The sequence below is a fragment of the Emys orbicularis genome, chromosome 20 (assembly GCF_028017835.1).
Source record: "Emys orbicularis isolate rEmyOrb1 chromosome 20, rEmyOrb1.hap1, whole genome shotgun sequence".
Taxonomy (NCBI): domain Eukaryota; kingdom Metazoa; phylum Chordata; order Testudines; family Emydidae; genus Emys; species Emys orbicularis.
The window spans coordinates 9,018,792-9,044,233 of NC_088702.1; the positions used below are offsets into that span (position 1 = coordinate 9,018,792).

At 59.1% G+C, this 25,442-nt stretch overlaps 1 protein-coding gene across 1 annotated transcript in view; it reads left to right on the plus strand.

Moving 5' to 3' along the window:
- Positions 1–1,298: 1,298 nt before the first annotated feature.
- The window catches only part of SEMA6C (semaphorin 6C), a 37,652-nt gene continuing 13,508 nt past the window's right edge, over positions 1,299–25,442 (plus strand). The window contains exons 1-16 of the mRNA XM_065420147.1: positions 1,299–1,416; positions 1,879–1,993; positions 3,630–3,687; positions 4,676–4,732; positions 5,585–5,686; positions 6,385–6,475; positions 8,172–8,294; positions 8,780–8,868; positions 10,763–10,980; positions 13,378–13,509; positions 14,022–14,177; positions 15,054–15,227; positions 15,747–15,884; positions 19,876–19,953; positions 23,732–23,787; positions 24,751–24,801. Of these exons, the coding sequence (XP_065276219.1) occupies positions 1,299–1,416; positions 1,879–1,993; positions 3,630–3,687; positions 4,676–4,732; positions 5,585–5,686; positions 6,385–6,475; positions 8,172–8,294; positions 8,780–8,868; positions 10,763–10,980; positions 13,378–13,509; positions 14,022–14,177; positions 15,054–15,227; positions 15,747–15,884; positions 19,876–19,953; positions 23,732–23,787; positions 24,751–24,801 (1,756 nt within the window). The remainder of the gene's footprint in view (positions 1,417–1,878; positions 1,994–3,629; positions 3,688–4,675; positions 4,733–5,584; positions 5,687–6,384; positions 6,476–8,171; positions 8,295–8,779; positions 8,869–10,762; positions 10,981–13,377; positions 13,510–14,021; positions 14,178–15,053; positions 15,228–15,746; positions 15,885–19,875; positions 19,954–23,731; positions 23,788–24,750; positions 24,802–25,442) is intronic.

Below are 25,442 nucleotides of genomic sequence, written 5' to 3' on the forward strand. Positions count from 1 at the left end.
AAGTGGGGGCTGGGGGGGCGGGGGTGTTCACGCCCCTGCCCGTCCCCGCTTGGGCGGAGCCCGTGCTCCCAGAGCACCCGCGCCGACCGGGTATTCTGAGGACGGGTGCACCCTGGGCAGGGCGTTCTGTGCTTTCAGCAGTCCTCAGCATCCCCAAATCCCATGTGGCTGCTTGTAGGGCCCCTTGGCGTTGGTGTGGTGTCTAGTGGTTAGAGCCGGGGGGTGGGTGGGCTGGGAAAGCCAGGGCAAAATGAAGAGGCCTTGAAGCAGGGGAGTCTTAATGTAAATAAGACTCAGGCTACAAGGTCTGGGCATCCGGACTCCTGGGTTCTGTTTGCAGCCCTGGGAGGGCAGCGGGGTCTAGGGGCAAAGCAGGAGGGTCTGGGAATCAGGACTCCTGGCTTCTCTCTCCAGCTCTGGTTAGAGCAAGGACGTAGGAGTCAGGGCTTCTGGGCTCTAAGGAAGGGGAGTGTGATCTAGTGGTTATGGGTTCTTTCCCAAGATTTGCAGCTGACCGGATGTATGACCTGGGGCAGTCACCCCACCCCCCGCCTGCCTCAGTTTCCCCATCTGTATAACGAAGGGGTGATGCCTTCGCAGGGATGCTGTGGGCTTTAGTGAGTCAATGCTGGCGAATCGCCTGTGTCTGCCTTTCCCTCCGATTGGCCTTTTGGCTCTGCTGTTACCAATAGACTCTTAAATTAATTTTTTGTTGCGGGGGGGGCGGAGGTTGTGGGCGCGGATTGACCGTCTTGCTCCCATTTGGCCTTACCGGCTTTTCTGGAGCCTGCCCAGCCTGACTCACGGCACCCATGTGCGTCCCGTTCCCTCCCCATTGTGCCCGGTTGGACCGACCCAGGGCCAGCTGTTCTGCACCCCAGGCCTCTCTGTCCCCCCCCCCCCGTCCTTCCTGTGCCGTGCCCCACGAGGCATCAACCAGAAGCAACCTGAGGGGGGCGCTAGCTTAAGTAGAGGGGGTGCCCGGAAGGCAGGGCTGGAGCGCGTCGGCAGGGAGGCAGAGCCTGCGGGTAGCTCCCCCTGCCCCAGCTCCGTTGCCACAGCCCTGGCTCTGGGGTGGAACGAGGGCTTGTGAGGCACGGTGGGGAGGCGCCTCCGTGTTCTGGAGAGGAGGAGGAGGAGCTGCGTGGAGCCAGCAGCGTGGGCTCCGAGGTTGATGTGACAGTGACAGCCACACACACCCCCGTCTCCACAGGTCCTGTCGATGGGCGAGCGAGCGATGGTCCAGTCGTAAGGCCCAGCCGGTTCCGCTCTGCTCTCCGGCTGGGAAGGCCACGAGGATGCCCCCCTCCTGCCCTGCTGCGGCCGCTCTGCTCCTCCTGCTGGGCCGATGCCTGCTGCCGTCCGCGCTCTCCTTCCCCAAGGACCTCGCTCCCCTCAGCACCGTGGGCCTGCCGAGTAAGCCAGCCTGTTCGCGCCCTCCACGCTGCCCCCCGGAGCAGGGAGCCCACGGGTGTCGAGCCACGGGCCTGGGCTGAGACCTGCCACGCTCATGTCGCCCGAGCCAGCCGCCTGCAGGACAGGACACTGGGCGAGCCACTTCGTGGCCTTGGCCACTAGACCACATGGCCTGCTGCCGAGACCATGACGTGTCCCCCCCTTCCCGCCAGAGGGAGAGCAAATGGGGTGGCCCCCGCCTGGGCTGGGGTGTCCGGCTGGGGTGTCTCCCCAAGTCTGGAATGAACCCCTGGGACCGGAACAGGGTCTGTCAGTAGGGTGCGGGGGGTGACGTATGAAGGACACTATGGGGTTCCCCTCAGCTTCTGTGCTGGGATGTCACTGGTGGCCATCGTGCGGGGGGGGACCCCCGTGCTGGGGGAGGTGGAAGCGTATAATGGCCGCCCTACTCTCTGCCACCAGCGACGTCCCCGTACCCCTGCTTCCGAGGCCTCGCCGGCGACAATGACACGGCCCAGCTCGGCCTGGACTTCCAGAGGATGCTGCGGCTCAACCAGACGCTCTTCATCGCCGCGCGGTGAGTGAGGAGAGAGACAGCCCCCAGGGGGCATCGCGCCAGGGCACCCCACGTGCAACGTGGGGCCTCTGCACCCCTCGCCCAGACGCCAGTGTGCACACCCCTCACCCAGCTGTGTGTGCATACACCCCTCGCCCAGACGCCAATGTGCACAGACCCCCTGTGTGTACATACACCCCTCGCCCAGCCATGTGTGCACGCCCCTCGCCCAGCTGTGTGTGCACAGGCCCCTCACCCAGCCGTGTGTGCACGCCCCTCACCCAGCCGTGTGTGCACGCCCCTCGCCCAGCCGTGTGTGCATACACCCCTCGCCCAGCCGTGTGTGCACGCCCCTCGCCCAGCCGTGTGTGCACGCCCCTCGCCCAGCTGTGTGTGCATACACCCCTCGCCCAGACGCCAATGTGCACAGACCCCCTGTGTGTACATACACCCCTCGCCCAGCCATGTGTGCACGCCCCTCGCCCAGCTGTGTGTGCACAGGCCCCTCACCCAGCCGTGTGTGCACGCCCCTCGCCCAGCCGTGTGTGCATACACCCCTCGCCCAGCCGTGTGTGCACGCCCCTCGCCCAGCCGTGTGTGCACAGGCCCCTCACCCAGCTGTGTGTGCATACACCCCTCGCCCAGACGCCAATGTGCACAGACCCCCTGTGTGTACATACACCCCTCGCCCAGCCATGTGTGCACGCCCCTCGCCCAGCTGTGTGTGCACAGGCCCCTCACCCAGCCGTGTGTGCACGCCCCTCGCCCAGCCGTGTGTGCACGCCCCTCGCCCAGCCGTGTGTGCATACACCCCTCGCCCAGCCGTGTGTGCACGCCCCTCGCCCAGCCGTGTGTGCACAGGCCCCTCACCCAGCTGTGTGTACATACACCCCTCGCCCAGCCGTGTGTGCACGCCCCTCGCCCAGCTGTGCGTGCATACACCCCTCGCCCAGCTGTGTGTGCACGCCCCTCGCCCAGCCGTGTGTGCACGCCCCTCGCCCAGCTGTGTGTGCATACACCCCTCGCCCAGCCGTGTGTGCACGCCCCTCGCCCAGCTGTGTGTGCACGCCCCTCGATCAGTTGTGTGTGCACGCCCCACGATCAGCCGTGTGCGCACGCCCCTCGCTCAGCCATGTGTGCGCACCCCCTCGCCCAGCCACCTGTGCCCATGCCCCTCCCACACCCTCACAACTACAGCACAAACCTCCCCCGGCCCTTGCACAACCACAGTGTGAGCATAGCCCTCCAACACACCCACATCCATGGCACACACCTCATGCGCCCCTTGCACAACCACATGTGCACACCCCGTCCCACTCCCAACAGCCATAGTTCTATGGCTCCCGTGCCTCTCGCACAATCACAGTGTGCACACGCCCCTTGCCCAGCCACAGTGCGTGCATCCCCTCCCACACCCCCACAGCCCTCGCACAACCGCAGGGTGCACATGTCCTCACACACACAGCACACAGCTGTCCCATCCCACGCAGGGTCCCCTCACACAACCAGAGCCCGCTCACACTCCTCGCACATGACCACAGCACACCGACGCACGGACACCATCACAACCCCCCCCTTCCCCCCCGCCCTCAGCCGTGGTCCTTTTGCCTCCTCCCGTGCTCGGGAGATCGTCACGTTCCCTGCTCTCTCCCCACAGGGACCACGTTTATGCCTTTGACCTCAGGCAGACCCCAGAGGAGTTCTATCCCGACAGGGTAAGGAGGAAGGGGAGTCGCGGCCATGGTGCGGGGGTGGGTGGGAATGTTTGGCAATCTTCCCTCATGCAGTGGTGAGAGCAGGGGGCTGGGATTCAGGACTCCTGGGTTCCATTGTCAGCTCTGCAAAGAGAGTGTTCTCCAGTGGTGAGAGCAGGGGGCTGGGAGTCAGGACTCCTGGGTTCCGTTGTCAGCTCTGCAAAGAGAGTGTTCTCCAGTGGTGAGAGCAGGGGGCTGGGAGTCAGGACTCCTGGGTTCCGTTGTCAGCTCTGCAAAGAGAGTGTTCTCCAGTGGTGAGAGGAGGGGCTGGGAATCAGGACTCCTGGGTTCCATTGTCAGCTCTGCAAAGAGAGTGTTCTCCAGTGGTGAGAGCAGGGGGCTGGGAGTCAGGACTCCTGGGTTCTGTTGTCAGTTCTGCAAAGAGAGTGTTCTCCAGTGGTGAGAGCAGGGGGCTGGGAGTCAGGACTCCTGGGTTCCGTTGTCAGTTCTGCAAAGAGAGTGTTCTCCAGTGGTGAGAGTAGAGGGGTGGGAGTCAGGACTCCTGGGTTCTGTTGTCAGTTCTGCAAAGAGAGTGTTCTCCAGTGGTGAGAGGAGGGGCTGGGAATCAGGACTCCTGGGTTCCATTGTCAGCTCTGCAAAGAGAGTGTTCTCCAGTGGTGACAGCAGGGGGCTGGGAGTCAGGACTCCTGGGTTCTGTTGTCAGCTCTGTAAAGAGTGTTCTCCAGTGGTGAGAGGAGGGGCTGGGAATCAGGACTCCTGGGTTCTATTTCACATCTGGGTCGAGGGGTTAGAACAGTGGCCTGGGCATTCTTGGCTCACCCTGCTCAAGAGTTAAAAGCTGCTGGCTGGGGCTGTCCACAGAGCATCCTGTGACCTCAGCTGCCGTCCTGCCCTTCCCTTCCTTAGCCAGACGCCTCCCATGCTCCCCCCAGAACACCTTTGTGCCCCTCCTAACCCCCTTCCTTTGCCTTCCCCACCCCTTCTCTAGCATCTCACCTGGAAGACCCAGGACATGAAGAACTGCGCCATGCGTGGGAAGCTGCGGGTAAGAAATGTGGCTCCGCCTCCAGATGTTCCTGTACAGATGTTCGCTCCTCGGCCACCCCAGGGAGAGGGGAGAGCTGGAGTCTGGAAATGCTCCTGTCCAAGTCCCGCTGCCTCTCTCTCCCCCATAAGAACGGCCCTACTGGGTCAGTCCAAAGGTCCATCTAGCCCCGTATCCTGTCTCCCAACAGTGGCCAATGCCAGGTGCCCCAGAGGGAATGAACAGAGCAGATAATCACCAAGTGAGCCATCCCGTTGCCCATTCCCGTGGGTCTCTGAGCTCCCATAGCAGGGGGCAGCTCTGGGCGCCTGGGAGATTCATCCCCCCTTCCTGGGAGATGCGCTCTCAGGGCCCAGTCCGAAGCCCATGACATCTACAGCTTCGGGGGTGGGGGGTGGGGGGTTGGCTCAGGGCCCCACCCCGCAGGGTTGTGCCATACCCTATGTGCCTGTCAGATGTTGCCCTCCACCCCAGAGGTGGCTGCATTCCAGTGGTGCTCTAGGCACAAGCTTCCAAAACCCTTTGAGATCCTCCAGGCTGGACGGGGGTCGGGAACTGTGACATCTCCTGGTTCCTGTCTCCTTTCCTCATCACTTAACCCAGGTTCCGGTGCTAGGTGATCTACAAACCCACTCCGCCCCAGGTGACTCACTCCCCACCCCCGTCAGAGCCAGCTGACCACGCCCCCTTCTTTGCCCCTCCATACCACCTGATTGCACTATCCAGGGAGACCACACCCACCCCTCAGACTCCTCCTTCCCAGTGCTAGGCAAACCCATGTCCCCCGCAATGCCAGGTCCCCCACCCCTCCCCCAACCCCCTTTAATTTGGATCATGGCTAACCCCCCGCAGGACGAATGCTATAACTACATCAAGGTGCTGGTGCCCAAGAATGATCGGACCCTCTTTGCCTGCGGGACGAACTCCTTCAATCCCATGTGCCGGACCTACCAGGTGAGGGCACCACCCACCCGTCCCCCGCGCTGGTCTGTCTGCCCCATCACAGAGCCCCACGGGGACCAAGCCCGATCCCCGCTGAGGTGGTGGGGCTTGGGGAGTGGATGGACCCTGGTTGCTGGCTGGATCCCTTTCTCACTTAGCGCCCTGCACACGCTCAGGGCTGTTCCTGGTGGCCCACGTGGCTGGGCAAATCTTGATACTTCCAGCGACCGTGCTGCAGGAGCTGGCCTTAGGTTCCAATCCAGGCTCAGGGCTCAAAGGCTGGGCCAGCAGGTGGCTGCTGGGTGACCCCCAAGTGAAATGAGTTTGCTAGGGCTCAGCCCAGGTGTCCAGGACTCAGAAACCACCCCCTTGCGGGCAGCCTCAGCAGAGAGGCCAAGGAGGGAGTGGGTCCCACAGACTGGAGTCTCCCCCAGGTCAGGTATGAGCGCGCCTTGGCCAATTCCCCCAAGGTCAGGGTGGGGCAATGCATGCTGGGAGCAGGAGGCCTCATGGGCCGTGTCTCCCTATCAAAGATAATGGGTGGCCATCAGCTCCGTGGGCCGCACTCAGACCACCCAGGGTCTGTGAGGGTCAGTCCAGCCCAGCCCTCCCTGGATGGGGCCCCATGCATCGCTGTGGCGTGCTCTCCTGTAGGGCCCTGGGGTGGTATTTGCGTGGCCCATGAGTTCACCTCGGCCCTTGGTTCCCAGATCAGCAGCCTGGAGCAGGAAGGGGAGGAGCTGAACGGCCAGGCCCGCTGCCCTTTCGATGCCAAGCAGACCAACGTTGCCCTCTTTGCAGGTACGCGGCCACGCCCTCGGTGGGTGGTGGGACACAGGCTGAGTGGTGTAACCAGCCTCCGGATGCTGTGCCGGGATGGGGGGGTGACAATCAGGGTCCAGACACACCATGGGGAGAACAGGGGGTCTGATCCCCACTGAATACGCAATTGCACAGGCAAAGTGGTCATACGGTGCAGCCAGTCCTGACACACCAGCCTGCCTGGGGGAAAAGTCACTTCTTCCTTTGCTTGGTCACAGACTTTAAAGCGTAACGTCAGTGAGCATCGTAGTCCTGTAACATTGTGCACCATCAGCTGAGTCAATTGCTTATTCTTTGGGGTCCGGACCTGGGGGTTGTTCTGGGGCTGCGGGGGGAGAGGGGGGGTTCGCACACAGTTCTGACCCACACGGGGGTTTGCATTCTGACACCCTGACGCTGGGGGGTGCTGAGTCTGCGGGGCAGGGGCTAGGGCCCATCTCTGTTGCGTGTGCATTGACACACGGGAGTGTTCGCACACAAAGCCCATGGGACAGTGCTCCCCAGGGGCCGGCCTGCAGCATCCCATTGAGGGGGCAGAAGCTGCTTGTTGGCTCAGTTCACCAGGAATAACTCCCTGATGGCGACCAGCTCAGTCCTTGCCCCGGGGTTACCAGGACTGGGTGCTACGGGGCACATGTGGGGCACCCCCGGGACAAGCCCATCTGCATTACACTAGACAGCTCCCGGAGCTCCATCCTCATGTTTCCTTCCTTCCTTCCTACACGTCTATCTATCTAATGTGTCTGTCCCGTTCCCATACACCCCCTCTGTCTGTCTGTCTGTCTATCTATCCCCATACACACCCATCTATCTATCTATCAATCTATCTATCTATCCCCATATACCCCCTCTATCTATCTATCTATCTATCTATCTATCTATCTATCTATCTATCTATCTATCTATCTATCTATCTATCCCCATACACCCCATCTATCTATCTATCCCTGTTCAACCCCTCTATCTATCTATCCATCCATCCCTGTTCAACCCCTCTAACTATCCATCCCCATACTATCTATCTATCTATCTATCTATCTATCTATCTATCTATCTATCTATCTATCTATCTATCTATCCCCATACACCCCCTCTGTCTGTCTGTCTGTCTATCTATCCCCATACACCCCATCTATCTATCTATCTATCCCTGTTCAACCCCTCTATCTATCCATCCATCCCCGTTCAACCCCTCTATCTATTCATCCCCATACAATCTATCTATCTATCTATCCCCATACACCCCCTCTATCTATCTATCTATCTATCTATCTATCTATCTATCTATCTATCTATCTATCTATCTATCTATCTATCCCTGTTCAACCCCGCTATCTATCTATCCATCCATCCCCGTTCAACCCCTCTATCTATCCATCCCCATACAATCTATCTATCTCCATACACCCCCTCTGTCTGTCTGTCTGTCTATCTATCCCTCCCCATACACACCCATCTATCTATCTATCTATCTATCCGTCCCCATACAACCCCTCTATCTATCTATCTATCCCTGTTCAACCCCTCTATCTATCTATCCATCCCCATACAATCTATCTATCTATCTATCCATCCATCCATCCCCATACACTCCCTCACTTTATTTATCTATGTATCTAATCTTCCCTTTTCTCTCCCTCCCTCCCTCTCTCTCGTTCTTCCTCCCCCCTCCCAGACGGGAACCTGTACTCAGCCACCGTGGCAGACTTCCAGGCCAGTGACGCGGTGATTTACCGCAGCCTGGGCGAGAGGAGCCCCGTGCTCCGCACCATCAAGTACGACTCCAAGTGGCTGCGAGGTGAGGGGGCCAGAAGCCACGGGGAAGCCCCGGCTGGTGGGGGGTGGGGGAGCAGCAGGAATACATCGGAATACAGGGAAGCAAATGACTCATATCAAGGGAACTAGCAGGAACCTTAGCGCTAGCAGGGAGCATAAATTAGTGATTAGAGCTGGGGGCTGGGTGCCAGGACTCCTGGGTTCTGTTCCTAGCTCTGGGAGAGGAGTGAGGTCTGGTGGTTAGAGCAGGTGAGTCAGGACTTCTGGATTCTATCCCTGGCTCTGCTACTAGCTCCGGCAAGCCCCTTCCCCACCCTTTGCCTCAGTTTCCCCCCATGTGTAGTGGGGATAACACTGACCCAGCCCTCGGGGGGCGGGGCTCTGAGGCATCCTGAATTAATATCTGCAAAGTGCTTTGCGCTCCTTATGTGGCTGGTGCCTGAGACAAACACATCTACCATAATGGCTCCTCCCCACTTCACCCCTTGTCTCTGCCCCTCCCCCCAGAGCCCCACTTCCTCCACGCCCTGGAGTACGGGAACTACGTCTACTTCTTCTTCCGGGAGATCTCCATGGAATACACCACCCTGGGCAGGGTGAGTGCTGAGCGGGGGCCGAGGGGCCTCAGCGTGGCCAGGCCCCAAGGGATGGGGTGCAGCCATGGCGGGTAGGGGTTGGCATGCTGGCGGTCGGGGGCACCATGCCCTCTGGGGCACCCACAGCCCAGTGTGGCCATACCCCGATCCCCGGACATGGTAGCGCCCTGACGGCCAAAGGGGCAAGGCCCAGCACCTCCCAGCCTGGGCTTTGCAATGGGGTCGAAGGAAACTGGGCATCTAAATCCCATAGACAGGAAAGCTGAGGGGATCCCTGAACCCTTTAAGCCCCTTTCTAAATCCCTGTCCCGTTGCTGTCAGGGGGATGGGCGGGATTCCCCGTTGCTGTCAGAGGGATGGGCGGGATTCCCCGTTGCTCTCCATGGGGGGATGGGCGGGATTCCCCGTTGCTCTCCATGGGGGGATGGGCGGGATTCCCCGTTGCTGTCCATGGGGGGATGGGCAGGATTCCCCGTTGCTCTCCATGGGGGGATGGGCTGGATTCCCCGTTGCTCTCCATGGGGGAATGGGCAGGATTCCCCGTTGCTCTCCATGGGGGGATGGGCAGGATTCCCCGTTGCTCTCCGTGGGGGGATGGGCGGGATTCCCTGTTGCTCTCAATGGGGGGATGGGCGGGATTCCCCGTTGCTCCCAATGGGGGAATGGGCGGGATTCCCCGTTGCTCTCCGTGGGGGATGGGCGGGATTCCCCGTTGCTCTCCATGGGGGGATGGGCGGGATTCCCCGTTGCTCTCCATGGGGGAATGGGCAGGATTCCCCTTGCTCTCAATGGGGGGGATGGGCGGGATTCCCCGTTGCTCTCGATGGGGGGATGGGCGGGATTCCCCGTTGCTCTCCATGGGGGAATGGGCAGGATTCCCCTTGCTCTCGATGGGGGGATGGGCGGGATTCCCCGTTGCTATCAATGGGGGGATGGGCGGGATTCCCCGTTGCTCTCCATGGGGGGATGGGCGGGATTCCCCGTTGCTCTCCATGGGGGGATGGGCGGGATTCCCCGTTGCTCTCGATGGGGGGATGGGCGGGATTCCCCGTTGCTCTCCATGGGGGAATGGGCAGGATTCCCCGTTGCTCTCCGTGGGGGGATGGGCGGGATTCCCCGTTGCTCTCCATGGGGGAATGGGCAGGATTCCCCTTGCTCTCGATGGGGGGATGGGCGGGATTCCCCGTTGCTCTCCATGGGGGGATGGGCGGGATTCCCCGTTGCTCTCGATGGGGGGATGGGCGGGATTCCCCGTTGCTCTCCATGGGGGAATGGGCAGGATTCCCCGTTGCTCTCCGTGGGGGGATGGGCGGGATTCCCCGTTGCTCTCCATGGGGGAATGGGCAGGATTCCCCTTGCTCTCGATGGGGGGATGGGCGGGATTCCCCGTTGCTCTCCATGGGGGAATGGGCAGGATTCCCCGTTGCTCTCAATGGGGGGATGGGCGGGATTCCCCGTTGCTGTCAGAGGGATGGGCGGGATTCCCCGTTGCTCTCCATGGGGGGATGGGCGGGATTTCCCGTTGCTCTCCGTGGGGGGATGGGCAGGATTCCCCGTTGCTCTCAATGGGGGGATGGGCGGGATTTCCCGTTGCTCTCCGTGGGGGAATGCTCAGTGGGAGCTGCTGGGTACTGAGCAGCTTTGAACAGTCGGCCCCTTAGGCTTGGAGCCCGCCGTGTGCCCATCGCTGTGGCCTCTGGCCAGGCCGTGCTTGAGTGGAGCCCCACAGCAGGAAGAGAACACCCCCCTCCCCCCAGCATCTTAATCCAAGGCAGCGTAAGCACTCAGCCCAAAGGCGAAGCCTTGCCCCGGCTGGCCCTGGCTGGAGCTGAGTGTTAGCGCCCCCGGCAGGGCCGGCCGGCCCCTCCCCGTAACCAGGGCCCTGTCCCGGCAGGTGATCTTCTCGCGCGTGGGCCGGGTGTGTAAGAACGACATGGGGGGGTCTCCCCGCGTGCTGGAGAAGTACTGGACCTCCTTCCTCAAGGCCCGGCTCAACTGCTCCGTGCCCGGAGACGCCTTCTTCTACTTCGACGTGCTGCAGGCTGTCACCGACGTCTTCCAGGTCAACGGGCGCCCCGCCGTCTTCGGGGTGTTCACCACCCAATCCAACAGGTACTGCAGCCCCCCCTCCAGCCCTGCCCGCTCGCTCGATGGGGCGGGTCCTCCTGTGGCCTCCTGCTAACGGCCCAGCAGCACCCGGGGTGCCAGGCCCTGGAGCATGGCGCTGGGATGCCATGTGCCTGCAAGACATCCTGCGCCTTCAGGGGCCTCTTGGGGAGGAGAAGGGAGGAGTCTGAGGGTGCTGGCAGGAGGGAAAGAGTTGGGATCCACTCCCCAGCTGGGGGAGGAGGGAGCTGGCTCTGCTGCTGACTTCCCATGTGACCATGGATAAGTCACTTGATCGCACCGTGCCTCAGTTTCCCCATCAGTACAATGGGGATAAGGAAACGTTCCTGCCTCCCACGGGGGTGGGAGGATCCATCCATTCCTGTCAGTGACGGGCTCCGATGTGGAGCAGAGGAGCCTGTTAGAAAAGGTTGAAAGAGGGGGGCACAGAGCTGTGGGAGGGGGCCCGGATGTATAAATCCCCCTGCTGTGCCTCCCCCATCGCCCTGTCACTTCCTGCCTGCAAAGCCCATTGGGATTCTTTATAAATGACCCTATAATAACAAGTGGTGTGTGCAGCCCAGAGATCCTACAATAACAAACCAGAATGCACAGCCCAGAGACCCTACAATAACAAACCAGTGTGCGCAGCCCAGAGACCCTACAATAACAAATCAGAATGCACAGCCCAGAGACCCTACAATAACAAACCAGTGTGCGCAGCCCAGAGACCCTACAATAACAAACCAGAGTGCGCAGCCCAGAGACCCTACAGTAACAAACCAGAGTGCACAGCCCAGAGACCCTACAATAACAAACCAGTGTGCGCAGCCCAGAGACCCTACAATAACAAACCAGAGTGCGCAGCCCAGAGACCCTACAGTAACAAACCAGAGTGCACAGCCCAGAGACCCTACAATAACAAAGTAGCTTGCACAGCTCCAGGGCACAGGAGAGACCATAAGAAAATAACAAACCTGTATGCACCCCTAAAAGACTCTATAATACCAAAGGCAAATGTGCAGCCCCAGCTGTCCTGAGAGATGCTACAATAACAAACCAGTGTGCACAGTCCAGCATCCCGAGAGACCCTACAATAACAAACCAGCATGCACAGCCCTAGTGCTCACAGAAGACCCTACAAGAACAAGCTGGCATTTGCATGACCCCGAGGATTTCCTTTGCCCATTACCTGGGGTGGGGAGCTGTTCGTTGGTCTAAAACCAGGGGCTGCAAGGGAAGAACTGTGCCAGAGGCCCCTGGAGCATTTCCGGTGGGAGCCTGGCTTGGAATAGGGTTGATTAGCTGGGAACAGGCAAACAACAAGCCTCTGCCATTTCCGCAGGGTGGCTAGTGGAGAGAAATACGGCCCGCCTGGTGTATTTCATCACTTAGCCACCACTGCCTTTCTGATCAGCCGAAATGCGCTCAAGCCGTCCCTCGGATTTGACAGGGTCGCTTACGAATGGCCCCAGCCCTGTGCGGTGAGGATGTCTGGGGGGTCGTGGGTGTGCGGGGGGGGGGCATTCTAGCCCACACGTGGCACAGGGCCAAAGGGAAATGAGGGCCCAGGAACCACCAACTGGGCGAGGTGATGAAGCCAGGACGGGGCAGGCGATTCCGGGACACCCCAGGAGCTGTGGACTGTAGCCTCGAGGTTTAATGGCCCCTGATGAAGTTTCAGAGCCGTGCTCAGGGTCAGGGAGGTAATAAAACCTCCAAGCGTGGGAAGCCAACGTGCCAGATGGCACCAGAGATCAGCCACTAGGACCCACCTGGGAGAGGCCTCACCCCTCCACTGCGGGGGCCATTTCCCAGGAGGATGAGGGACCTGGGGGGGGGAAATGGATTGTGCCCATTATGGGGGAATGGAAAGAGACTAGGGGGTGTCATGGGGGGTGGAGGGGGGGTGCTGACTGGGGGGAAGGGGTAAATGTGTGGGGCAGGGAATGAAGGGAGGAGGACCCTGGCTGGGTGAGGGGATGCTGGGCAGGAGGGGGCGTAGGGAGGACAGGATGGGGGGGCTGGAGGAGAGTCCTGGGGTGGGGGTGGGATTGGAACGGGATGCGGGGGGGGGGGGACTTGTGGAGGGTCTGAGATGGACTGAGATGCCGGGGGGGAGGGGCAATGGGTCCTAGCCCCTCCTTGCTCAGTGTGAGCTCCACAGGTGCCCATACACTGACTGTGACCCCCACCCCTCGCGTCGCAGCCTCTGACCCCATTAGCCCCCTAGATTGCTGCAGCCCCCTCGGGAGGTCGGGGCCTGAAGGTGACAGGGAGGGGGATGGCTGCGGGGGGGGGGGGGGGCGGGTGAATCCGAGCTGGGCCCAGCAGCAGCTGGGTGGAGGTTGGAGCCACCGGCAGCCCCACTCATGCCTCCCCTCATCTCTCCCACCCCCCCAGCATCACCGGCTCGGCCGTCTGCGCCTTCTACCTGGACGACATCGAGCGAGCGTTCGCCGGGAAGTTCAAGGAGCAGAAGAACGCGGATTCCGCCTGGACCCCAGTCCCGGAGGAGAAGGTGCCTAAACCCAGGTAAACAGCCCCCCCCCCGAAATGGAGCAGGACGTGTGTGGGCTGTTACTGGGCACAGCCCCTGGCCTGCCCGTCAAGGCAATGGGCCAGACGCCAGGACTCCTGGGTTCTATTTCCAGCCCTGGGACTAGGGGCTAGAACAGTGGCCTGGGCATCGGAGCAGAGGGTTGGGAACCAGGACTCCTGGGTTCCTCTCTGTGCTCTTAGAGGGGAGTATGGTCTAGTGGTTGGAGCAGGGGCGGTAGCCTCTTCCAAGCAGGGGAGGGGGCAGGAAGTGGGGTCTAGGAGGTTTTACCCTGGCACCTTAATTATGTAAAGAGATGGACACAAGGTTTGGTTAACGCAACATCGGCTCCCTTGGGGGCTCCCCAGTCCAACGCTGTGGATGGGACTGGGAGTTGGGCATGTGGAGCAGCTACAGTAAGGGGGGGCACTGCCCCCTACCCAGAGCCAGATGAGCTGCCACTCCTGGGCCGCCCACGCCTACATCTGGATTCTCTCCGTCCCTGCAGGCCAGGCAGCTGTGCCAGCGTTGGCCAAGCAGCCGGCTACAGAACCTCCAATGAGTTCCCCGACGAGACGCTGGCCTTCATCAAGTCCTACCCGCTGCTGGACGAGGCCGTGCCCGCCGCCACAGGAAGGCCCTGGTTCACCAAGACCACCAGCAGGTACCACATGGGCGCTGGGGCTGGAGGGGCAGCCGAGGAAGGGCCGAGGCCTCCTGGGGAGGTGGGGAACCATCAAGCCCGGCCAGGTCCCACCTAGCCCAGGGCCAGGTTCTCCTGTACCGCATTCGCTCCCATCTACCCCATCAAGATGGTCCAAGGCATTGTCTCATCCTAGGGCGAATGAACCCTGGGGAGGGGGCTCCCAGCCCTTCCCCCGGGAGCTGATGCTGTCCAGACATTTTCCCTGCTAAATTGTCCTCTGGCTCCATTTCAGCCCGTCCGCCCCGATCCCTTCTGGCTCACCCTAAACAGCCCCACGCGGCCTGATCCTCTGGCCCGCCAGGAGTCGGGGAAGGGGAACCGCACCAGGCTCTGCCTTGGATTGAGGGGCAGCCATCAGTGGCAGAGGCAATCGACCCCACGCTCTTGGGGCTGGGATCCTTTGGGGCCAGTAAACTGTTACCAGCAAATGGTCTTTGGCCAGTGATCAGTGAGAATAAACCACCTGGGCCCTGGCGACAGACCAGCCTCTGCACGCGTACCAGTGTGCGCGGATGTGTACGTGTTCACATGGGTGTGTTCACGTGCGTGCGTGCATGCCCTTGTGTGCGTTTGCATGGCCATGTGCCATGCCCAGATATGGTTCTGTGTGTGCCCGTCGTGCACGTGTGCGTGCATTGGCAGGTGTGATCACGTGTGCACGGGTATGTGCGCGTCTGTATGTTTTTCCCTTGTGCAGTAGTGCATGTGCAGGGGCGTGCATTCATGTGCACCCACGTGGGCATGTGGGTGCACATGCATGTTCATGTGTCTGGGTGTCCAATGGCTGCCACACCAGGCTCATGCCCTGACCTCGCTCCCTGCCACCCCCCGCAGGTACAAACTGACCCAGCTAGCAGTCGACACGGCCGCCGGCCCCCACAGGAACTACACGGTGCTGTTCCTCGGCTCGGAGGACGGGAAGGTGCTGAAGGTTCTTACCGGGACTAAGGAGAACTCCAGCGTGGAGACCCTGCTCCTGGAGGAGATCAGCGTCTACAGCCCAGCCCAGTGAGTGCAGCCGGGGCAGCGGGCGCTCGGCACAGCCTGCGGGAGGGGCGCCTGGACGGAGAGATGGAGACCAAGCAAAGTGCTCACTGGAGAGCGTGGGACCTAGTGGATTAGAGCAGGACTCCTGGGTTCTGGCCTCAGTTTTGGGGACGGGGGGGTCTAGGGCTTAGAGCAGGACTCCTGGGTTCTGGCCTCAGTGTTGGGGAAGTGGCGTCTAGTGGTTAGAGCGAGGGGGCGGGGGATCACGGCTCCAAGGTTCTGTTCCTGGATGTGGCTGAGTGATTAGCAAAGGCACCTGGGAGTCTGGACTCCTGGGTTCTATTCCCCTGTGCCACTGACTAGCTGCTTAGCCTGGGAGTCTTCACCCCGCCCCCTCTCCGTGCCTCAGTTTCCCCACCTGTCAAACAGGGAGAGCGCTTCTGCTGTCCCTGTGCTCTCGTGGGAGGAGGGGCTCAGGTCGGCACGGGGACTGGGGGCGCGGGCTTGGTTTTGACTCTGGCTCTCTGTGCTCGGCCCCAGGTGCAACGTGAAGAGGGAGGACAGGCGGATTGTGGGCCTGGAGCTGGACACGGCCCACCAGGCCCTGTACGTGGCCTTCTCCAGCTGCGTGCGCCGCGTGCCACTCAGCCGCTGCGACGCCTATGGGAGCTGCCGCAAGTGAGTGGGGAAGGGCCGTGGGGTGGGTGGGGGCCTGCTGCCCCCTGGCTTGGAGGGACCCTTCCCAGCAGAGTCCCGAAGGTCCAGCAGGGCCCGGGGCTCCATTCACACAGTGCGCGTGCTGGGGGGGGAGAGGGACGGGAACTGTGTGTGTGTGTCAGGCGGGAGAGTGTGTGTGTGTGTGTGTGTGTGCACGGTGTACAGCATGTGTATGTGTGTCGGGGGAAGTGTGTATCTGAGTGTCAGGGAAGCGTGCACGTGTGTGTAGGGTGTGTGTGTTGGGGAAAGTCTGTGTGTGTGTGCAGGGCATGAGGAGTGTAGAGCATGTGTATGTGTGTTGTTGGAAGTGTGCGTGTGTGTGTGTTGGGGAAGTGTGTGTGTGTATGTGAAAAGTATGGGGGTGTAAAGCATGTGTATGTGTGTTGAGGGGAAGTGTGTGTGTGTAGGGTGTGGGGTGTACAGCATGTGTATGTGTGTCAAAGGGAAGTGTGTGCGTGTGCATGTGTGTGTGTGAGTAGGGTGTGTGTGTTGGGGAAGTCTGTGTGTGTGTGTGTGTGTAGGGTGGGGGTGTACAGCATGTGTGTGTGTCAAGGGGGAGTGTGTGTGTGTGTATTGGGGAAGTGTGTGTGTGTGTAGGGTGGGGGTGTACAGCATGTGTGTGTGTGTCGAGAGGGTGTGTGTGTGTGTCGAGAGGGTGTGCATGTTGGGGAAATCTGTGTGTGTGTGTGTGTAGGGTGGGGGGTGTACAGCATGTGTGTGTGTGTCGAGGGGGAGTGTGTGTGTGTGTGTGTGTGTGTGTGTGAGCGTAGGGTGTGTTTGCACCGTAAGCAGCCATTGGCTCCCCCAGTGCCCCTGCCTGGCCCGTGTCCCAGTCCCGACAGGTGTAGATGTCCGACCCGAGCCAGTTCCAAGAAACTCAGAGCCCCTTGCAATCGCTAGCTGACCTTTATCTGGCAATTAAAACCACCTATAAAAAGCCCCCAGCGAAGCCCTGAGCAACCCCCCTCCGAGTCGTCAGGAGCGGGGATAACAAGCAGAACTGGGCTGGCATTAGAAGCATGGGGGCCTGTCTAGTGGTTGGAGCGGGGGAGGGGGAAGGGAGTCAGGACTCCTGGGTTCTATTAAATAAATAAATGGAGATATCCTGTCTCCTTGAACTGGAAGGGACCATGAAAGGTCATCAAGTCCAGCCCCCTGCCTTCACTATCAGGACCAAATACTGATTTTGCCCCAGATCCCTAAGTGGCCCCCTCAAGGATTGAACTCACAACCCTGGGTTTAGCAGGCCAATGCTCAAACCACTGAGCTATCCCTCCCCCGTATATTCCCAGCTCTGGGAGGAGACTGGGGTCTAGTGGTTGGAGTGGGGGAGGGCGAAGGGAGCCAGGACTCCTGGGTCCCATTCCCAGCTCTGCCAGTGATATGTGTGATCTCGGACAGGTCACTTCCGCTCTCTGAGCCTCATTTTCTACGTGGCTGAAAGTGGTCCCCAGGGGGGTGGAGGGGGAGGTGATGAGCTGGTGTCTCTGCAGCACGTGTTACCAGCTGCGTCATCTCCACACGGGCTAGTCATTGCTGCTCGGCTCTCTAATCCTTAGCGCTTCTTAGCTGCCTAATCCCTGCGGCTCCCAGTACCATTCGCCTCATTGCACAGGGGTCACGCAGACGGCAGAGCCGGGACCAGAACCTAGGAGTTCCCCGCTGCCTCGCATTTGTAGTTCCCCTGCCCGGTGCAGCCTGCCCGACCCGGCGGCACCCCTGGCCCTCTGGGCGGGAGGAGCTAAAGGAGCACGCTGGACATCCTGGCCCTGCTCTCATGCCCGCGGGTCCCGGGATCAGTCCGTCATTGACACGGGCATCAAACCAAGGTCTGATCTGACACCCAGGGACGTCCCCCCACTGACTCCACTGGCCTTGGATCGGGCCATAAGTGAAGGCAGAATCAGGCCCCAGAACACACCCGTGATCAATCTTGTCTGGTTTCCTGACAATGTCCCATGCCAGCTGTTCTGAAGGCAGGTAAACCACCCCCCACATGAGCATTAACTACCCCTGGGGGCAGAAGTGGGGGATTCCTTCCTGGCCCTCAGAGGATGATCTGATTTTGCCCTGGAGCATGAGGCTGGCTAGCCCCATCCAGGCCGCTACCATTCATATTACTTAAGCAGATGGCTGAAGAGATCTGTGAGCCGTTAGTGACTATCTTTGAGAACTCATGCAGGACGGGAGAGATCCCAGAGGACTGGAAAAGGGTGAACATAGTAGCTAGCTGTAAAAAGGAGACTAAAGACAACCCGGGAATTACAGACCAGTCAGCTTAACTGTGGTACCTGAAAGATAATGGAGCAAATAATTAAACAGTCGAGTTGCAAACACCTAGAACAGGGGTTGGCAACCTTTCAGAAGTGGTGTGCCGAGTCTTCATTTATTCACTCTCATTTAAGGTTTCGCGTGCCAGTAATACATTTTAACCTTTTTAGAAGGTCTCTTTCTCTAAGTCTATAATATATAACTAAACTATTGTTGTATGTAAAATAAATAAGGTTTTTAAAACGTTTAAGAAGCTTCATTTAACATTAAATTAAAATGCAGAACCCCCCGGCCCGATGGCCAGGACCCGGGCAGTGTGAGTGCCACTGAAAATCAGCTCGCGTGCCGCCTTCGGCATGCATGCCATAGGTTGCCTACTCCTGACCTAGAAGAAAATAAGATGATAAGTAACAGTCAATATGGATTTGTCAAGACAAACCATGTCAAACCAACCTAATACCCTTCACTGGTAGGATAACAAGCCTTGTCGATGGGGGGAAGCGGTAGATGCGATATATCTCAACCTCAGTCAGGCTTTCGATACTGTCTCACATGACCGTCTCGTAAATGAACTAGAGAAATATAGCTTATTCTAAGATGGGTGCCCAACAGGCTGGAAAAGTGTACTCCGAGAGTAGTTATCAATGGGTCGCAGTCAAGCTGGAGGGACATATCGAATGGGGTCCCACCGGGATCTCTCCTTGCTCTGTTTCTAGTCAATATCTTCATAACAGATGTGGATAATGGCACAGCGAGTACACTTATAAAGTCTGTGGACCGTGCCAAGCTGGGAGAGGTTGAAAGCGCTTTCGGGGACAGGATTAGAAATTCAAAATGATCTGGACAAAGTGGAGAAATGGTTTGAATTAAATAGGATGAAATTCAATAAGGACAAATGCAAAGTACTCCGCTTAGGAAGGAACAATCAGTTGCACACATACAAAATGGGAAATGACTGCCTAGGAAGGAGGACTGCAGAAAGGGATCTGGGGGTTATAATGGATTACAAACTAAATATGAGTCAACAATGTAACACTGTGGCAAAAAAAGCGAACATCATTCTGGGCTGTATTAGCAGGAGGGTTGTAAGCAAGACACGAGAAGTAATTCTTCCGCTCTACTCGGCGCTGATAAGGTCTCACCTGGAGTATTGTGTCCAGTTCTGGGCGCCACGCTTCGGGAAAGATGTGGACAAATTGGAGAAAGTCCAGAGGAGAGCGACAAAAATGATTAAAGGTCTAGAAAGCTTGACCTGCGAGGAAAGATTAGAAAAATTGGGTTTGTTTAGTCTGGAGGAAGAGAAGACCGAGTCGGGGACATGATAACAGCCTTCAAGTCGGTAACAGGTTGTGATAAAGAGGAGGGTGATAAATTATTCTCCTTAACCCCTGAGGATAGGACAAGAAGTAATGGGCTTAAATTGCAGCTAGGGAGATTTAGGTCAGCCATTAGGAAAAACTTCCTAACTTTAAGGATAGTTAAGCATTCAAACAAATTACCTAGGGTGGTTTCGGAATCTCGTCATTGGAGGTTTTTAAGAGCAGGTTGGACAAACCCCTGTCAGGGATGGTCTAGATAATATTTAGTCCTGCCTCGGTGCAGGGGATTGGATCAGCTGACCTGTCAAGGTTCCATCCAGCCCTGCATTTCTGTGTCTGATCTGCTTCCCAATCCACCACAGGAGCTGCTTGGCCTCCCGCGATCCATACTGTGTCTGGCTCCGGCCGGGAGCGTGTGTGGCTTTTGGACAAGAAATCAGGTGAGTGGCTCTGGTTAGAGATTGGGAGGGGCGGGGGATTTCTCAGGGGTCTGCAGCCCCCGGTCAGTGTCTGCGCCCAGCACAAGGGACAGGTGTTGAAGCAAACCAGATACGGGTTTCAAATGTGCCCTGACACAACTCAGCTGGGGGATGGAAGAATTTACCGTATGTCCCTGACTAGCTGCCCTGCCCCGCCGACTGCACCACTCCCTGAGCCTGTTACACATTGCACACCTGGTGTGCGCTCATTCGCACCAGTCAAATCAGGACAGTGGCCTTTCACCCCCACTTCAGGGCAGCAGAGTCCAGCTCAGATTCTCCTGTCCTCTCCCACCGCTCTGCGTCTGTCTCCTTCACACAGGGTCTCTCCTCTGCGTCTCCGGCCGGCGGGGTCGGCCTCTCTGCCACTGCCAACTCTCGGGCTCAGTTCGCGTCGCCCTTGCACCATCTGAATCGGCTCCTATCCCACGGAGCTCGGCAGTACAGATTGCACGGATAGCTCTCCCCAAGCTGAGTCCCCAGGGTGCCAGTGAGGAAAGCGGGGGTGTAACACACACACACAGCAGTGGCGAGTGTGATCCGGTTCTCACAGCTGGCGCGCGTCTGTTCCCTGATTGCACAGTCATTTTCCCCAGCGGACAGTGGGTGTGACAGGCTGCCGGTGCCATCTGATAGCACCCTGCTCTGTGTAGCCGCCTGTGCTATCCATGCCTGGCTCTGGAGAACCAGGCCCGAGGCCCATGTGCTGGCAAAGATGGTTAGCAGAGCTCCCCTTCCCCAGCCCCACCCTCCTGGGAATGCCCAGCGGCTGGGTCCCCTTGGGAAGTGTAATGCCCAGGGTGCTGGGCACCGACCGATGCCAAAGCTGCCTCGCTCCACCCCTCTGGGGGCAGTGGCGCCTTTCTCTGTGAGCTGGTGCAGTTGCCAGGCTGACCATTAGAGGGAGACAGAGTCGTATGCGCTAAGCGGGCGTATTGCAGGAGCAAGCTGAGTGCCGCCGTGCCACGGCAGAGCTAGCCGTGCGCCCATCCGGGAGCACTGTGCATGTGTCCATGCAGCGACTTCCCTCGGGCCCTGCCCTGTGTCAGCCGTTCCCTTCAATTCCCGGTTCCCCCATCACCCTGGCTGGCCAGGACCCAGTAGGCATGTGCTCCAGAGCGCCCTCTGCTGGAGAAGACACCTGCGTGGGGACCATGAGAGAACCACAGGGCACGAAACCTGTAATTAGCCTCATTAGGGCCGCAGCACAAATAAACCGGCTCCTAGGGTGTATGGAGCTCGGCGGCAGTACAGCCGTGCCTCCCAGCTGCATCTGATTAGGATCTTGTGCTGGGGAACAGCTGCCTGGGAAATGTTGGGCCCTGGGGTCGGTTATGCCTGGGAACACGCACGGAGACGGAGACGCAGTGGCACTAGCCAGAGGGCTCCCCAGCATGCCGCCTTCTGAAGCTACAGAACAGGGCGCCTAGCGGGGGACGCACGAAAGGCTCCGTCCCTGAGAAAGCTTGGGACAAACCCCCACTCCCCGACTACACAGGCGGCTGGGCTCAGCCACGGCAGCTCCTGCGGCCCCCGGACTCCTGGGTCCTCGGCCTGTGTCCTCAGCCTGCCTTGGGAGTCCTGCCAGATCTGGGTGTTAGAAAGGAACCCTTGAAACCCAGCCCGTGCGGGGCCGGGAGGAGAGGGGGAAGGGGGAGCTGGTAGGAACATATTTTATGAACTGAAATTTTACGGAAGCTGAAATGTTTTGAGACAGGCTGCGACGAAGCGGTTTTTGGAGCAGGGGGAGAGTCGTGTTCTGTAGCCTGGGGGGAGAGCCAGATCCTGCCTGGAGCAGTGTGCTCCGGGTCAAAAAATTCAGCTTTGACCCAGGCAGAGCAGGGACTCCCCCGGCCCCGGCCATTGGCCTCACATCCTTGGACATTTCAACTCCTCTCTTTGGCAAAAACAGTCAGAGAGGCTTGGCTTCCGTCCCAGGCAGAAGGACAATACATTTCTGCGCCTCGAAAGCGGATTGTCTGGTCGGCTCTGGAAAGGGTCCGAGCGGTTTGATAGTGGGGGAAGGACAGAAATCAAGGCTGCTGGTTTGTCAGTTCCTGGGATCATACTGCGCATTGGGTGTTAGATGGTTTACGGTGAAATGCTTCAGTATCGACATCGGCAGGGCTCCCATCCCTGTCGTTAATCCGCCTCCCCGAGAAGCAGTAGCTAGGTCGGAGGGAGAATTCTTCCATGGGTCTAGCAAAGTCTGAACCACATCAGTCACACCCCTGAGCGGTCCCGTAGTTGGGTCGACCTAGTGTAAACCAGGCGTTGTGACTCTGTGTGCCAGGTAGCTATGCCATGCTCTCAGAGCAGGTCCATCCGGCCTTCAGTCGTCTGGTCAGGGGCCACCTGGATCCCACCCCTCGTGTCCCTGTCTTATGTACACTCCCTCCCTCTTGGAGAGGGGTCAGAGAAGAGCCACGAGATTGAGGATTGGAAAACCTTATAGTGAGAGACTCAAGGAGCTCAATCTGTTTAGCTTAACAAAGAGCAGATTGAGGGGTGACTTGATCACAGTCTAGTGATACCTAGAGGAGAACAGAAATTTGATAATAGAGGGCTCTTCCATCCAACACGACCCAACAGCTGGGAGGTCAAGCTAGACACATTAACAGCGAGGGTTATTAACCATTGGCCCAGCTAATGACCTAGCGGTGCCAGGAACCCTCCTTCACTGGACCTTTTCAGATCAAGACCAGCTGCTTTTCTAAAAGACCTGCTCGCGTTCAACTCGGACTAGGAATTAATTCAGGGAAGTCCTATGGCTGACGGACAGCCAGGAGGTCAAACTAGATGATGAGGGTGAAGCCTTCTGAGCTGAACATCTCTCAGTGTGGGTCACCCCCCATCTCACCTGTTCTGTAAGCCCCAAAAGAGATAGGTCTAGGCAAGCGCCCCCATCTCACAGATGGGGAAACTGAGGCATGGGAGCCTGGAATGAATGGAGAGACTCGAACGCAGGAGTCTTGATTCCAAGTTCCCTTTTCTCTAACAACTGGGCACCACTCCCCCTCCCAAACCAGGAGCAGAACCCAGGCGTCCTGACGCCAAGTCCCCCCTGATCTAACCACTACATCACACTTCCGTGGAGACACTGTCTATTCCATACGGGATGTTTTATGGGGTCCTCATGACCCCACTAGCCCATCGCAGCCACAGGCTGTATGTTGTTTGCGAAGTGGAAACCTTAATGCCGGGGGGGGGAGTGTGGACCTGGGAGCAGCCCGGCTCTGCCATGTGGTGACCCTGCATCCAGAAGGGTTGGGGACGGGGGTGATAGTGTGAACGAGAGCAGTGTGGGGGGGGTCCTTTTATTGAGCCTCATTTGCCTCCGAGCCCAGGTTGTAGGGGGCAGGGTGGAAGAGCCCTCTCCTAACCGCCTGTCACCTGAATTCCAGATCTCCTGGGTTCTTCACTCTAGCTCCTTCCTGATGGCCTTCCCTGCTTCCCGCCCCCCGACTCCCTCCTACCTTTGCCACGAGTCTAAGACCCTAAACATCCATGCGGTAAATTGCATCTGACATCAACCCAACTAACCAGCCAAGGGAAGACATTACGTCAGGCTCCTCCGAGCAGAGCGACGGCTGGGGTTCGGGGGGGCTGCTTCAGGGGAGGGGGTCCCTTGCCTCTAGCTTTATCTCTGTATCATTTTCTTGGAGCCCCCATTAACGAGCAGAGGGTCTAATCGAGGCGACAGGCTCCTTCACCGCGGTCTCCCTTGGTTTCCTTCCAGGGCCGGATTCGAACAAGATGTTGAGAATGCGGCCAAGCAGCCGGGGAGCTGTCAAGGTAAGTAGGGCCAGGGCCGCCTCCCCCCAGCAGCGGCAGCTGCAGGGGCAGGAAGCGCTGGGGGTCTCCGCGGAGGAGAAACGGGATGAGTCAGCATCCCCGGCTGCCCATAAAACAGCCCTGGCCAAGCAGAACAAAAGTGGCCGTGTGCCCCCGGAGGCCCGGCTCTGGCGGCGGGCGAATAGCTGTTGCGTGGGAGCGTGAACTTCATCTGAGGAAAGAGGAGGAGGCAGCAGCCATCATGGTTTCTTCATCATTGAGCCTCTTTAAATTGCGAAAAGGAAAAATTCCCATCCGGTTTGCAGCCCCCTGTCATATCGCAGGTGTGGGGCCGGCGGGGGGCCGGGTTCTGCCTGTTGTGGAGAGATGCAAAATTTGGAGCTGGATTCTAGGGGGGAAATCCTTGTGTTTCCATCCGGGGGGACTGGAGGGATCCGGGAGGCAAGGAAGGGGGTATGGGGCCTTTCGCTGCTAGGAGGCTAGTGCCGAGCTGGGCCCAGGCCAGGGCACTGGCTGGCTAAGGGGAGCTAGGAATGGGCTATGGGGACTTGCCTTTCTAGGGTGCTGGTAGCGTGGGGCCTGTCACCTCCCGGGCTCTGGTTCCCACCTGGTGGCGACCCAGAGCTGTGACCATGGGGGCAGTTCTTGCTAAAAGCCCCATGAACTGAACCCACAAGGGCCCCAGTTTGCAAACCGAGCTCCAGGCCTCCCTGGCTGGGAACGCTGGGACCCACCCAGACCCTTAGCAGCGTCACTCCGGTGGGTGCTGCTCAGACACAGGCAGCGGGTGGACCAGGTGCTGGCCTGGTTGGATGAATCCCTGAACCCCCCCCCCCTCCCCTGCCCTGTAGTTTCCCACCCTGACATTCCCCCCAGCTCTGCTGCAGTCTCCCCGTTCCTGCCCCCTCTCCCCACTTGGTTCATTGTTGATATCTAGCTCCCTCTCTCTTCTCCTTTCCGTAGACGCCGTGACCTCCACGGGGAATCACAACAGTGCCAGTGACTCATCGTATGGTCAGTGAACCCCCCCCCTCGCTTTCACCCTCCCGCCAACCCTGCTGCCCCCCAGATCCCTCACCCCCAACCCTCTGTGACGTCTCCCCCCAAAGCCCCGGGGAGGGACGGGCCCTACATGGTGTACGACTCATTGCGGTTCTGCTCTCATCCCCCACCCCGGGGCCGGGGAGAGTTTGAGGGTGCGTTACAACACAGAGGGCTTGTCCCAGTTCCACTGAGACCCCAACATCGGGACATCCCATGAGCACACCATGCTGGGACGCCGTATTGAGACAGCCTATGGGGACAGGACAGTGAGACAGCCCATGTTGGGATGCCCCATGAGGACTCTATATTGGGATGTCATGTTGGGGCATCTCATGGGGATAACCCTTGGCAACGCCATGTTGGGGAACCTCAGGGGGATACCATGTTGGGACATTACACTGGGACATCTCATGGGGATGCCATATTGGGACGCCATGTTGGGACACCTCATGGGGACGCCATGTTGGGATGCCATGTTGGAACACCTCATGGGGACGCCATGTTGGGATGCCCCTTGGTGACGCCATGTTGGGTTACTCCATGAGGATGCCATGTTGGGAATCCCCTGACCCCCGCAGAGTATTAGCATTGTGCCACTGGCCAGGACCCCC